Below are 15,594 nucleotides of genomic sequence, written 5' to 3' on the forward strand. Positions count from 1 at the left end.
AGAGTCACCTGACTGGCCTCCACCATGCCCAAGTTACTACTTCTTATATTCCACTTCCAACTGTCCATGATGCTATGCTTTTTTATGCCACTTAGCCCTCAATGCACTTTGCTCCCTATTGTCTCGTCTGTATTCTCCCTCCATGAGAGAAGCTTATTCCTGTTGTTTCCTTTTTTCATCATCTTCCCTCTCCAGCTTTTGGAGCTATCTCCTCCTTCCTTTGTAACAGCCTTTTCCTCATTTCACCCTCCACCCCACCCCCCATGTTTGAACTTTAGTTAGAAACAAAATGTTGAAAGGGATCTAGAATCTAACTGGATCTTAAATCACCTGAAGTCACCTCTAAATTATCTCAGATGATACTCTATTATTCTGCTTTGCTTTCCACCTCCAAGAACTTGAATATATGGAGTTAAAAGAGGCAAAGAACCACTGTCCTTGATTGCCTCTAAGATACTAGCTTTTCAAGGAAGAAGGCAAAGATCCCAGCCAGAGGGACTCTGAAAGTTTTGGAAACAAGGAGTAACTATGTATTCAGGAGGAGGAAGGAGACCGAGTCAGCAGGAGGCAGGGGAGCCACTGGCTACCTTTGTGCAGGACTGCATTGGCTGGCTTGTTTCCTGCCATTGACTCCTTAGACAGGTGCTGATGACTCTCCGCCAAACACTCCACCTCAGCAAAGCGGGTGTTTAGGGCCATGGAAGGGTGAGAAGGGTCCTCGGACATGTTCAGGTAAGCTGCCCGGCGCAGCTGTTCCTCAATCACCAGGGCTTGTTCTAAGAGCTAGAGAAGGATAAAGAGGAGATGGGGGTTGGACTGATACTTACTCTGATTTTTGACAGGCTTCTCAGAACCTATAAAGAACCTTACAGACAGCTCCCCCACACACAAGCAGCTCAACATCACATTGCTTTTGCTTTTTTTAATCCCCATTTGGAAGTCCATGTTTTTAAAACTCCTTGCCCTTTATTGATTTGCTTATACAAAAATGATAGTTTCAATTTAGAAAGTAGTCGTATAAAAAATTAAGATTGTAAGTAATTGCACCTCCTAAAGATACTGTTAACATGTTCTGGTTTTTCTTTGCATATATGTATTTTTATGTACCAGAGATCACTCTCTCTCTATAGATCTACATCATGGCTTCACTCAAAATTCCATAGTAAAAACCTTCCTTTATTATTAACTGCTCTTGACAAAAAATGTTTTTTTTTTTTTAATTTTTTTTAACATTTACTTATTTTTTGAGAGACAGAGAAAGACAGAGCAGGAGCAGGGGAGGGGCAGAGAGGGAGACACAGAATCCGAAACAGGCTCCAGGCTCTGAGCCATCAGCACAGAGCCCGATGTGGGCCTTGAACTCACTAACCATGAGATCATGACCTGAGCTGAAGTCGGATGCTTAACCAACTGAGCCACCCAGGCGCCCCTGACAAAAGATGCTTTTTAGTGGTTGCATGATAGTCCCTTCTATGGATATACCTACCATATCATATCACTTAAGTTGTTTTACTTTTTAAAATTATTTTATTTTCTTTTATCTCCATATCTCATTTCAATTCCCTTTCCTTCCTCCATAGGCAACACTTATACTTACTGCGTGGTTTTTGGTGTTTTTGAAGATTGAATATTGGTTCATGTGCATATTTCTAATTTAACAAAATGTTGTTCTGTACACATAAAAAGCTTTTCTTCCTTTCCCCACTTCAGATCTTTTTAATTTGTTCAATTTATGTTGTTCTATTACATATATTTTGTTTCTTCTGTTGCTTAGAACGCTTCATGATGTGAACCCACATTTTGCCTATGCACACTCCCAGTGTCCCAGCTGAACATCTAGGTTGCCTACAGGCCCCACCACCAAAAATTATGCTGCAATGAACACTTACACGTCACCTGATGGAGCTACGTAAAAGGTTCTTTGCAATATATTCCGAGGGACAGAATGCTGTTTCAGAAGTTATAAGACTTAATTTGCTCAAGTATCCATCCACTGGTTCTTAAAAACAATAAAGCCATTAGGGGTCAGGAAATAGGACAGTATGAGAATAATGGGCTGTTGTTTCTTCCACAGGACATGCTTCATCAAGCAGAATAATCTATCCCCAGACAGACCAAGCATCTACTTTCAATCTACAGATCCTGTCTCCTTCACCAACTGCCTCTTCCTGTCCCATACTATGAGCTTTCTCCAGGGCCAGCCCTTGGCTTGCTATTCTTTTAACGCACTCCCTCAAGTGATTTCTCCTTTCCCAGTTCAGCCAGCACCTCTGTGCAAATGATGCTTTTTGAACCTTCATTTCAAAGCACTGAGCGTTCTGATCCCACTCATGTGGTTGATCACTCTGATCCCACTTGTTTATGGTGATGGGGGTAGTGGGAGAACACTAGGACTTTTTCTTAAGTTTAACTCTACAAACTGCTCCCTCTTCATACTTCTCTGAACTGCCAATGATCATTTTTCTTGGTGACTCAGGCTCAAAACTTTAGTTTGTATCTCAAATCCAATCAGTCAGGAGTCAGAAAACTATGGCCTATGGCCAAAATCTGGCACATTGGCTGTTTTTGTATGGCTCAAGAGCTAAGAATGGTTTTTTTACATTTTTAAAAAAATATCTTGTTTTTCTACGTAATCTCCACACCCATCATAGGGCTCGAACTTGTAACCTCAAGGTCAAGAGTTGCACACTCTACCGACTGAGCCAGCCAGGTACCCCAGTTTTTTACATTTTTAAATGGCTAGAAAAAAATCAACAGTTTGTGACACTTTATAAAAATTATATGAAGGTCAAATTTTGGCATCAATAAATACAGTTTTATGGGAACACATTCATACTTACTCGTTTATCACCTGTGGCTACTTGCACACTACGAGAGTATTTGCAACATGTACGTCCCACAAAGCCTGAAATAGTTACTATCGAGCCCTTTAATAGAAAAGGTTTGCTGACCCTACAATAAATCAGTAAATCCTATCAATTATTTGGTATTTTGTTTCCTTTATCTTATCCTTTTCATTTTCTACAACCAGCACCACAGCCCAGCCTTCGCTACCTCATGACTATACAGCAGTTCTATAATCTCATGAATGCTGTTTCCATTTCCCTTGGTCATATCAAAACTCTTCACAATCCTTCAATGCCTGCCCATTAACTAACTATAGGGTCAAGTCCAAACTCTCATCTGGTGCCAAAAACGCACCTACTGACCTCTAACCCTTACCTATCTCTCCAACTACCTCCCACCATCACCCAAACAAGTGTTCTCTACAGCCCGACTGGACTACTTGCTGTTTGCAAACACCATAAGCTCTGCTGCCTCTAGGTCTCTGCCCTACCTAATCCCGTTGGTTCAAACAGCCTTCTGTTTCTATCCAGTTATCTCTATTACATTAATCAAAACTTAATTCCAATACCAGCTTCTCCACAAAGCCATTTGGGAGCTCTCTTCTGGCTCCCTAATTTTCCCTGGAGAACTTCCATATGAATCCCTCCCAATACACAGAGTGGCATTCATTTTATCACACATTTGCCTCTACCTTAAACCAAAAGTTCCTTGAGAATAGGCACCATGCCTTATTTTTGTATCCCTGTGCCACTCGTTGCTTGGCACATGTTTGAAGATTTATTAGTGTACATTTCTTACCCCCCAGTTACAGTCAGCTTAAAATCCCCATATCTTGTCTTCATGGTATCCCATTTTAATGGTCTGCACAAAGGTGCCCTCAATGTACGTTTGCCGAATTCTAGACTGAGACTCTCTTCAGCCCTGGGTTTACTAACTCTAGTGATTCTGAGAATGAAGCTCTACCTTTGCATCTCCTCTTTGCATCCACCCCACCCCTTATCCACACAGGTGCTCTCAGATGCAGATAAAAGTACCACTAGCCCACTGACAGCCCTCCCTCTTCAAAGATCCAATTCAGTCCCATCTCTGTATCTTTCCTGCACACTCCAACCTATAGTGTTCCCCCAACATATCCACTGCATGTCTGTGTCATTTATTGGTATGTATGTATTTAACTAGGCTCCATGCCCAACGTGGGGCTTGAACTCATGACCCTGAGATCAAGAGTTGCATGCCCTACTGAGTTAGCTAGGTGCCATTCTGTCTGTGTCATTTATTAGGCACAGTCATCTTGAGCCCTTGAAGAGCTGGTTAACTTTCGAGTCTCTAGGTATTAGTTTTTTTGCTTTTTTTTTTTTAACTTTTTATTTAAGTTATCTCTGTATTTGTAGGGCTTGAACTCACAACCCCAAAATCAAGAGTGGCATGCTTTTCTGACTGAGTCACCCAGGTGCCCCCATATTTCTAATATTTCAGATACTTGGGAACAAAGCCTTTCACAATATAAAAAGTTAAGTAACATACACAGGAAAACACAATAAACAGCATGGCTGCATGAATAGACTACCTCCTTTGTAGTCCCTTCTGCACTGTAAAGGCTGTCATTTCAGGGCGCCTGGCTGGTTCAGTTGGTTAAGCAATCAACTCTTGATTTCAGCTCAGGTCATGATCTCAGTTTGTGAGATCAAGCCCCACGTCTGGTCTCTGAGAGTGCAGAGCCTATTTGGGATTCTCTCTCCCTCTCTTTGCCCCTCCTCCTCTCCCCAAAATAAATAAATAATAAAATAAAAATAAAAGCTGTCACTTCAACATTTCATTCCTCCCCATCCTGCTCACCTTGAACCTTCGGGCTAGAAACTTATTCTTGATCTCTAAGAAATTGCCACGATTCATTTCACCCTTGAAAGGTTCATTGAGGATGGCATAGCGTGGGTCATTCTGGATGTCCTGCCACCGGGCATAGCCATGGCTATTGGAAAATTGGCTCAGGAAAAACAAAACAAGGAAAGAACCTCAAACATGGGATCTTCAGAAACCTTCACTAAGAACCTCAGCCCAGACTCAGGCAAAGGATACTTTATGATGCCAGCCAGCAGCCAGTAGTCATGTCGTCGATGCCAGATCTCATAAGTCTTCTTGGTGACTGTGGCTGCCCGCTCCTCATTCTGCCAAAGGGAGTGCAACTCTGAAGAGAATTTGGGGAAGGTTGGGGAGAAAAAGAGACACAAATGTCTTTAAGAATTCAAAAAACTCTTTATCTCTGCCCCCACAGATGCCATCTTAGTAGTATGCCATGCCTATGGCTTTCTAACACAGAATCAGCTTGACAGTCCCTCATCTAACGAAGTCTTTGTACAGGAACCCTAATTTCACTTTAGATGCTTCTAACCCCAGATGGTCCCTCATTGTCATACCAGTAAAACCACCATCTGCGATGTTGAACATAAATCGCTGTTTAATATTTTTTTTCTGCTTCTCGTCATTCAGGTCCTTGGGGTCTCTCCATTCTGAAGCATCACCTCTTTTTTCTCTTCTTCTTCTTTCTTCTCTTCTACAGGATATGCAGAAGAAAAATATCAGCGCCATACAAAAGCATAGCACCTTGGCCTTTACCCACAGCATTATATGCTTCAAGTATCCAGCCACCTCCACCCTTTCTCCACACTGTTTCTCAAACCCAGAAAAAGATGCCACCGGCCCATGACAATCATATGTAGGGACAGATGGAGTCTTTTAGCTTGGAATAAAATAGCTATATGGGTGTGGATGGGAAGAGGCCAGGGGCTATCCCAGAGATAAAATCCTTGCATCTAGTTTTAGAGTCCTTTTTAATCATAACCAGCTTCTCCAAACACCCACCTTTGTCCTCTACCACAATGGGAGTCAGATCTACTGCTGACTTCTCCTCTACCTTCTCCACGTCAGCAACACCTGGAGAGAACAGATGGCATTGAGAGTGTATAAAGAAGAATATTTTGGGGTGCTTGGCTGGCTCAGTCACAGACATGCAACTCTTGATCTCGAGCTTGTGAATTCAAGCCCCATGTTGGATGTACAGATTACTCAAAAATAAAATCTTTTGGAGCACCTGAGTGACTCAGGGATTAAGCATCAAACTCTGGATTTTGGCCCAGGTCATTCATGATCTCACAATTTGTGGGACTGAGCCCTGAATCTGGCTCTGCACTGATAGCACAGAGCCTGCTTGGGATTCTCTCTGCCCTTCTCCCATTTGCGTGCACTCTCTCTCCCAAAATAAATAAACGTTAAAAAATAAATAAAGGGGCACGTGGGTGACTCAGTCGGCTGAGCATCCAACTTCAGTTCAGGTCATGATCGAGCAGCTCGTGGGTTTGAGCCCCACTCAGGCTCTGTGCTGACAGCTCAGAGCCTAGAGCCTGCTTCGGATGTCTCCCTCTCTCTCTCTCTGCCCGTCCCCCACTTGCACTCACTCTCAAAAAAAATAAAACATAAAATTTTTTAAAATAAACATTAAACAAATTTTTTTGTAACAAAACAAAAATAAATAAATAATAATTAATTAATTGACTTAAAAAAGAAGGGGGCTCCTGGGTAGCTCAGTCAGTTGAGCATCTGACTCTTGGTTTCAGCTCAGGTCATGATCTCACAAGATCTAGCCCCAAGTGGGGCTCTGCACCGACAGCACAGAGCCTGCTTGGGATTCTCTCTGCCCCTACCCTGCTCATGCTTGCTTTAAATTTACATATTAACTTAAAAAACAAAATAAATAAAAATGTTCTCTGTTCCTCACCATAACCAAATGGAAGTCTTTTTTTTTTTCTTCTTAAGTTTATTTATCTACTTTGAGAAAGAGACAGGGGAGTGAGAGCACATGCAAATGGGGAAGGGGCAAAGAGAGAGAATCCCAAGCAGGCTCTGCACTGTCAGCAAGGAGCCTGACTTGGGGCTTGAACTCACAAACCCTGAGATCATGACCTGAGCTGAAGTCTGACGCTTAACTAATCTAATCGAGCCACCCACATGCCCTGGAACAGTCTTAATCCTAAATCTCCATGATTAACATCATAAAAGACATCTTAAGGGGGAAAAAACCCTCAATTTAAATTCAAGGGTGCAGGATTCTTCAGGGTTTCACTTCTTCCTGACACCCCATAGCCCAGTTAAAAGTCAAAGAGCTTCACAGGGATCTGCACAATGTAGTACTTGAAAATGTGGATACCTTTGGGCTCTGTCTCCATCGGTTCCTCTGTTCTCTCCTTCACCTCTGCCTTTTCCACTTTCTCCTCTCCCTCGGGAGGTTCAACAAGGACTTTTTCATCCTCTGAGGCAGGGGCAGGGGGTTGTGTACACTTCAAAGGAAAAAGACGTAAGTTGAAGCAAACAGGCCAACGATCGAAAAGGATGAACGGGCTTATCCATTTACCTTTGGTATGGCATCCAGTCACCCCCATCTCTTACCTCGACAGTGGCCTCTGGGGCTGCAGATTTAACCTCCTTTTCTCCTTCTGCACTCTCTTCTTCTTTGAGGCTATTCTCTTCTATTTTTATCCCATCCTCTGCAGACCAACAGAAGACAATTAATTAGGAGGAAGGTCCTAGACCAGCGAGAAGGTCACACCCGCTCAGTTTGTCTCATCTTAAGTTGTCCTCTCGTGCCTTTAAGAGCCAGCCCTATTCTTAGGACGGCTCTCCTAAACTGAGAGGGAGATTGCTCTGTGTCCTGCCAGACTCCCCTGTTAGAGCTGAGCACAAGGGAGCAGACAAAGCATAGGCAAGGACAAAAGACAGAAAAAGAGAGTACAAGCACACTTACCAGCAGGTGGGGCAGGTGCAGGGGTATTGGGTTGTGTGTCCCCTGGAGTGGAGGGTGTGGGAGTCTTTGGGGAAGGTGACCCTGGCTGGGACATTTTCTTGTTCTCCTCTACTTCAGCAAGTTCAGGCATGCTCCAGCGCCCATTGACATGTTCAAACTCCTGAACCTGGAGCAATAAGACAAGATAGTGAAGACTCAATTCCAGCTCTAGGCTCCTTTCCTATTGGCCCTCCAGTTTTCCCTACAAACTCTGAACAATGAAAAGAGGCTCAGGGCTCACCTTCTTTCGAATCAAGGACATGACACCAATTCTAGTAAGGACATGCTGGCGAGACAGGCCTTCTCGGGGGACACCATCAGCAAAGGTCTCAGCCCCATCTGCCCCCGGCTCACATAAATGTCGCATAAAAAGAGACACATAAGCCCTGTAGTAAGGAAGTGAAAAATGAGTTAAACAGCTATCAGGCCAACTCCTAGATGAGATCTTTCCAACCACTTAGGCATTAACTTAGGCAACAACCACTCTGGCTCCATCTTGAGATAAAGCCCACAATCGCATTGAAGGATGGTTCTCCAGATCCCACACCACGCCCCAGGTTCTCTTCTAGGGAAGCTAGAAACACAAAGAGCCCTATTACTAACAGCTTCACCCATCAACTTCAACAGAGAACACGGACAATTTCCCTGCACAGCCTGGACGAGTAGTGTGGAATGACCAGAGATTAAAAACTCTTGCTCTGTACAGTCACTCCAGCTCTCAACTTACTTGAACTCTTTCTCTGATTTGCCTCGCAGATCTCTCACAAGCCACTGGGTGGTAAAAGCATCCTGAGGTGGCATCCCATATCGCATAATTGCATTAAGAAAGGCTTTTCGCTGACGAGCATTAAAGCCAAGTACCTAGAAGAAGAAGGAGCCTACGTGAGAGGGAGCAGGTCTTACTCCATCAAAGACCAAATATCAAGCACTCACCCATCACCCCTCCTTAGAATCAAACAGCACTTACTTCAATATTCCCACCAACACGGGCCAACAGAGGAGGCAATGGCTTATCTTTATCATTCCGCAGGCCCTTGCGACTGGGCCTGCGGGGAGCTGCAAAAAGAAAAGGAGGCATAAGCGACACTGACAGAGGTATTAAACAAAGTAACATTTAAAAGTCAGCAGAAAGGCATAGCCCTCACCTTCTGAGCGTTCATCAAAGTCTTCATCACCTTCCTCTGAGGCCACTGAATAATCGGACTGGTTGTCGGACTGGTCGTCCTGCCAATCTGGAGGGAGAGAGGGCAGATGAGCGGGGCCCACTGCTCTAGTGGAACGGCCCATGGGTGGGGGGCGGGGCCGGCCACACACACCTCGGTCCTCCTGGGAGCCATCATTGTAGTTGACCTGTTTACGGATTCTTTTTCCTTTGCCCAGATTTCGGGCTAGATCTTCTTGCTGCTGCTCATAATGGTGCCGCAGCAATTTCTCCCAGTAGTCAGGATCCACACTTTCTTCCTGTTTTATGATTTCTCGTTCTACCTCCTCTTCCTCCTGGGACAGAGGGAGGGCCAGGACTCAGGGGTGCTGAAGTCAGCACCACCAGCTACCCCTGGTCCTCACAGTTCCCACTGTGCTAGCTCCTTTTCAGGACTGGATTCTAAAATACTTAGTGTGCCTGGTTGGACCTAAGAACTTAAGAGAAATTTAATTGACAGGACATGGCTCCTCATACTTACATAGAGATTAGCAGTCAACATAACTAAAGAAAAACGTGAGATGACGTTATCACAAGAGAAGCATGAAGAGACAGTATGCTTTCTTCTAACACTTTTTACTGAGACCTACACAGTTGGGAGACGGCAAAATATACGAAAAAGAGATTAGATAGGAAGGGAGAATAGAAGGGCTTCTGGGGGCGCCTGGGTGGCTCAGTCGGTTAAGTGGCTGACTTCGGCTCAGGTCATGATCTCGCAGACCATGAGTTCAAGCCCTGCGTCGGGCTCTGTGCTGACAGCTCAGAGCCTGGAGCCTGTTTCAGATTCTGTGTCTCCCTCTTTCTGACCCTCCCTCGTTCATGCTCTGTCTCTCTCTGCCTTAAAAATAAATAAACGTTAAAAAAAAATTTTTTTTTTAAAAGGGCTTCTGAAATACTACAAAAAATCTTCATAAGAGATAAAGTAGAAGGACCATAAGCTCTTCTGTTCTTCATAATTTCATAAAAATTTGCCAACTGTGTGCAAAAAACAAAACCAAATTATACATACATACTCTCTTATGTTCTAGTAATGTTTACGTTCCTCCAAAAATCTTTTTTTCAGACACTTCAAGACCAGTAACTGATTCCAAATCCCTTACATTAGAACTAAACCACTACTAACAGCATATTAGAAACACCCTAAATGTCTATCATTATGGAACTAACTGAACCAATTCCTGGGGGTGGGGAGTGAGCAAAATGGATGAAGAGGGTCAAAAGGTACGAACCTCCGGTTATAAAATAAACAAGTCCTGTGAATATAACACACAGCATGGTGATTACAGTTAATAATCACCGTATTGCATATTTGAAAGTTGCTGAGAATAGATCTTAAAAGTTCTCATCACAAGAAAAAAAAAATGCACAACTATGCATGGTAACAGATGTTAACTAGACTTACCAGGTGATCGTTTCACAAAATACATAAATATCAGATCAATTTGTTGTACAACAGAAACTAAACATACATGCTGTCAACTTTACCTCAATGTTAAAAAATAAATCATGGGGGCGCCTGAGTGGCTTAGTGGATTAAGTGTCCAATTCTCGATTTCAGCTCTGGTCATGATCTTATGGTTAATGGGATCCAGCCCCACGTCAGGCTCTGATGCTAAGAGCATAGAGCCTGCTTGGGATTCTCTCTCACTCTCTCTCTGTCTCTCTCTGCCCCTCCCCCGCTTGCTTGTTCATGCTCTCTCTAAATAAATAAATAAATATTTAAATAAATAAATAACGGTACTTACAAACAAAGATATATTATGCAGCAAAAAAAAGGGGAGAAGGGGAGGCCTGGTTGGCTCAACTGGTACGGCACATGACTCTTGATCTCAGGGTTATAAAGTATGAGCCCCACACTAGGTATAGAGATTAGTTAAAAAATATATAATCTTAAAAACAATTTTTTTTAAAGGAGGAGGAGCTCTTTATGTAATTTATTTGGGCTAAATCTCCAAGATTAATCAAATGGACAAAAAGCAAGGTACAGAACATCATATATGACTACTTTTGTGTTTAAAATGAAAAGGGAAAAAAGTGTTTATATGTGTGTATGTATGTATATATAGGCACATGCATGTATACATATGTATGAATGTAATTTGTATGCACATAAAATACCTTTAGGAAAATATACAAAAAACTGAAAACTTCAGTTATCCCCAGGGAGGGAACTAGATGGGAAAGAGATACCTTGGTATCTTCTGAATTTTGAATGTGCATTACTATTTATTCAAAAAATACAATTTAAAAAATCTTGTAAGGTAGATGGCAGCCACAGCTGCTAATGAGAGGGCCATTTGTATACCTGAGTAGTCAACAGCAGAGGTTATCAATGGGAGGACCACCCTCCCTTCCCAACCATTCAGCATGTGCTGCCCCAAGCCAATCACCCCTCCGTGCAGTCACTGCCCCAACAGAAACACAAAGCACCTTACAGGAGGGCGGTTTTGACTGAATACTACAGCCCATACACCTAGGTCAGACTTCTCAGTCACAGTTCCAACAGAGTCTAGTAGCATCATCTCCAGAAGAAAACAAAGAGAACAGGTATATATCAGAAAAACACAGCAATAAGGGGGGGATGGTTTTGAGTTGGAAAGCTGGGAAAAGATGGCAAAGACTGCCAGAAAGCTATGCCAATTCAAAGAACTCTGAGTTGAATGGTCTAAAGAGGACCAGAAGAAAAAGTCAATTTGTTTTTTTCATTTTATTCTCTACTTTTGGGGGAGAAAATTATTAAAGAAGCCACACATTCATCAGTTTTAGGGTTTTTTTTGTTTTGTTTTTGGTAAAAAAGGAAAGGAAGAAAAGAAAAAGGGAAAACAGTTCTATTGCTATAAAAAGTACAGGGAAATAGGGGCACCTGGGAGGCTCAGTTAGTTAAGCAACTGACTTCGGCTCAGGTCATGATCTCACAGTTTGTAAGCTGGAGCCCCGTATCAGGATCTCTGCTGTCAGCACAGAACCCGATTTAGATCCTCTGTCCCCTTCTCTCTCTTTGCTCTTCCTCCACTCACTCATTGCACACACGTGCGAGTGCCTGCTCTCCAAAATAAAAATACTAAAAAAAAAGAAGTACAGAGAAATAGGCTGCCCAGATATGTATCTCATCTCCTGCCTTTTCTCCCAAGAGATTTGAGATAGAAATCAAAAGTTTATTTGTAGGATCAATAAACTACAAAAGATAAAAAGAGATTCTGATAAGGAAGAGCTAATATATATATAAATGTTTTGAGTGTGAAATTTGGCTATGAGTTTCCTGATAGCCACGGCAAAAATGAGAATGTGACTGCCCATGTGTGATAATATTTACTTTCAAAGAGGTATATCAATTCAATGTACTGATTTACCTACAGATGTTTTCCTCTTGTCTCAAATACCATCCTGGTCGCAATAACAAATTCCAGACCAGTCATCAAGCACAGCATTGCCTTGGACTCATACTCACCCCCATCTCTTCTTCCCGCACCACGTACTGGGCCACTTTGAATGAGCTCAAATATTCATTCATGCCCTGCAATTCTGTGTCTTCTGTCTCATCCTGGTTACGGTCCAGAAGTCGCTCAATGGCCTTATCATCATAGTGGATAACACTGCTATCTTCTCCCTCTTTGTTGTCTCCTCCTACAAAGAATCAGGGGTCCATACCCTCAAAGTCAGATTCAGCAGCTGCAGTGAAAAAGCAAGTCCCACAGGACCCTAGGTCCAAGTCTCAGGACCCTAAGTATCAAATATACCCTCTAGAGAGGCCAAGCCCCACACCAAAACAAGTTCCTGACTAGCTCACCTCCATCTGTGGCTTCATCCTTAAATAGTTCTTCAGTGCCAAACTTGAGGATGTCATCAAGCTCCTGTTTGGACATGGATCCAGTCTTGGAGCCCAGCCCAGGCCGAACCACTAGATGCGTCAGCATCATCTTCTTCTTTGCCACCTGCGTGATGCGCTCCTCCACTGACGCACGGGTCACAAACCGATATATCATCACCTTCTTATTCTGCCCAATACGGTGAGCTCTACTAAAAGCCTGAAGGTGGGCACGATGCAAAGTCAGAAACTGAAGTAATCCTATTTTCCTGCTTCTGTGTTTGCCTTCACACAAACTTCCCCCCCCCAGACCCCACCTTCTCTCATGTTACCCCCAATTAAGACCTTGGCTAACCCAAACTCTCTGGTTCACAATAAGGTAAAAGACACAAAAAGAATCTACTGTTTTCCCCTGAAACAACTAATTCCAGATGGTGGAGCCCTCACAGAGAACACTGCATTACCAATAAGTTACTGTATATGAAGGCCACTACCTCTGCTCACCTGGATGTCATTATGGGGGTTCCAGTCAGAGTCATAGATAATAACTGTGTCAGCAGTGGCCAGATTGATTCCAAGGCCCCCAGCTCGAGTAGAAAGCAAGAAGCAGAACTGTTGAGCACCCGGTGCTAAGGAAGGAACAAAAATCATTAGAAGGGTCTCCTGAGGGGCACCTGGCTGGCTTAGTCAGTAGAGCATTTGACTCTTGATCTCAGGGTTGGGAGTTCGATCCCAAAGCTGGGTGTAGAGATCACTTAAAAATAATAAAAAAATCTTAAAAAAAAAAAGTGTCTCCTGAATTCTTATTAATAAATGTAGAAAGAATGTCAGAAATACAAAACCTCATCAGGCAAACATCAGAGTAGTAAAAGTTTGAGGAGAAACAGTGCATGACCATACTCTCAAATACCTCCTTCATCCAGTTATGTAACAGATAAATCGTGGGGGTGAAAGGCACAGCATAGAGAATATGGTCAGTGATACTGTAATAGTGTTGTATGACAGATGGTAACTACACTTGTGGTGAGCAGAGTGTAACTTTTAGAGTTACACTCTAAGTTCACTACCTTGCACACCTGACACTAATGTTAACACTGTGTCAGATATACTTCAACTAAAAAAAAAAGATATTTATCAATTACAATGTGAAAAAGAGTAGCTTTACAGTGGAGAAACTAAGCAGGTATCACCTGAACTGAAGGATCAAGGTTAACATTACCAGTAATGAGAAATTATCAACATCATGTCCTCCCCCTGACATGATACACCAAAAATAACACTGTGGGGCACCGGAGTGGCTCAGTCGGTTAAGCCACCAACACTTGGTTGCAGCTCAGGTCATGGTCTCATGATTCGTGAGTTCAAGCCCCACATCCAACTCTGCATTGATGGTGCAGAGCCTGCTTGGGATCCTCTCTCACCCTCTCTCTCACTGCCCCTCCCCCACTCATTTTCTCTTCCTCTCCTCTCACTCTCAACATAAATAAATTTAAAAAACATGGAGGGGCACCTGGGTGGTTCAGTTAAGCGTCCAACTTTTGATTTCAGCTCAGGTCATGATCTCATAGTCTGTGAGACCGAGCCCTGCAAAAGGCTCTGCACTGGCAGCACAGAGCCTGCTTGGGATTCTCTCCTCTCTCTCTCTCTGCACCTCCCCTCCATGTGCGTGTGCAAGCGTGCACACTCTCAAAATAAATGAACATTTTTTAAAAAGTTCTTTAAAATAAATGGGGGGGGGGGGAAGAACACGGCATTGCTTCTATGGTATTCTTGTCCAAAAAGTCTAAAAACCTCAATCTACTCATGAGAAAACATCAGACAAACCCAAACTCACAGACATTCTACACAATAAATAACCAGCAATCATAAAAAGTATCAACAATAGGGGTGCCTGGGTGGCTCAGTGGGTTAAGCAGCCAACTTCACTCAGGTCATGATCTCCTGGTTTGTGAGTTCGAGCTCCATGTCAGACCCTTTGCTGACAGCTCAGAGCATGAAGCCTGCTTTGGATTCAGTGTCTCCCTCTCTCTCTGCCCTTCCCCGTCTCACACTCTTGTCCCTGTCTCGCAAAAATGAATAAACGTTAAAAAAAAAATTTTTTTTTTAAGTATCAATGGCACGACAACAAAGGAAAGAATGAAGAAATATGTCAGACAGAAAAAGACACAACAACCAAATGCAATGTGGGATCTAATACTGGATCCTGAAACAGGAAAAGGACATTAGGAGGAAAACTGGTGACATTCAATTAAGGTCTACAACTTAGTTAGTAGTATGACATCACTCATAATTTCCTGCTTTTGACAGTTGTACTGTGGTTATATAAGTTGTTATCGTTAAGAGAAGTTGAGCGAAGATATATGTGAACTCTGTATTATTTTCTTCCAACTTTTAAGTCCAAAATTATTTTAAAATAAAAAATGAGGGGGCGCCTGGCTGGCTCAATCAGGAAGAGCATACAACTCTTGATCTCGTGGTCATGAGTTTGATCCCCATGGTGGGTGTAGAGATTACTAAAATAAATAACCTTTTAAAAAAATAAACAATATAAAAAAAATGAGGAGGGGGGAGGGGTGGCTACGGAGACAAGTCTGCCACGAAATTGCTAATTGAGCTTGGGTTAAGTCCTGCTCCCTCTGTGGGCCTCAAGATACAATGAAAAAGGTGAATTAAATACAACGCTCTTCTTCCAGCAGAAAGAACGAAGACTCCAACAAAAGAAAAAAAATCTGCTAGGAATAGTTCAACACATTCTTCCAATCAAAGGCATTCAAAAGCTTTAATTCTTCCATATCAATTGACAAAAACTCAAAAGAACCACACAGAAAAGCAGATACACAAGAACAAGTAATCCATCCAAAGACATGAGTCAATGAGAATTCCTGGATTGAAGGTACTCCTTTCCTC

The 15,594-nt window shown here is 42.7% G+C and overlaps 1 protein-coding gene and 1 non-coding gene across 2 annotated transcripts in view; both read right to left on the reverse strand.

Moving 5' to 3' along the window:
• CHD4 (chromodomain helicase DNA binding protein 4) overlaps window positions 1-15,594 on the reverse strand; it is a 30,166-nt gene that overhangs the window by 1,013 nt on the left and 13,559 nt on the right. The window contains 17 exon segments of the mRNA XM_043561815.1: window positions 588-783; window positions 4,684-4,816; window positions 4,924-5,032; window positions 5,262-5,345; window positions 5,348-5,398; window positions 5,707-5,778; window positions 7,049-7,178; window positions 7,288-7,385; window positions 7,643-7,808; window positions 7,923-8,067; window positions 8,409-8,542; window positions 8,649-8,737; window positions 8,827-8,913; window positions 8,998-9,178; window positions 12,331-12,506; window positions 12,670-12,907; window positions 13,192-13,316. Coding sequence (XP_043417750.1) covers window positions 588-783; window positions 4,684-4,816; window positions 4,924-5,032; window positions 5,262-5,345; window positions 5,348-5,398; window positions 5,707-5,778; window positions 7,049-7,178; window positions 7,288-7,385; window positions 7,643-7,808; window positions 7,923-8,067; window positions 8,409-8,542; window positions 8,649-8,737; window positions 8,827-8,913; window positions 8,998-9,178; window positions 12,331-12,506; window positions 12,670-12,907; window positions 13,192-13,316 — 2,214 coding nt within the window.
• Window positions 7,471-7,610, reverse strand: LOC122474176. The gene has a single exon (XR_006294857.1).

The sequence above is a fragment of the Prionailurus bengalensis genome, chromosome B4 (assembly GCF_016509475.1).
Source record: "Prionailurus bengalensis isolate Pbe53 chromosome B4, Fcat_Pben_1.1_paternal_pri, whole genome shotgun sequence".
NCBI classification, from domain to species: Eukaryota; Metazoa; Chordata; class Mammalia; order Carnivora; family Felidae; genus Prionailurus; species Prionailurus bengalensis.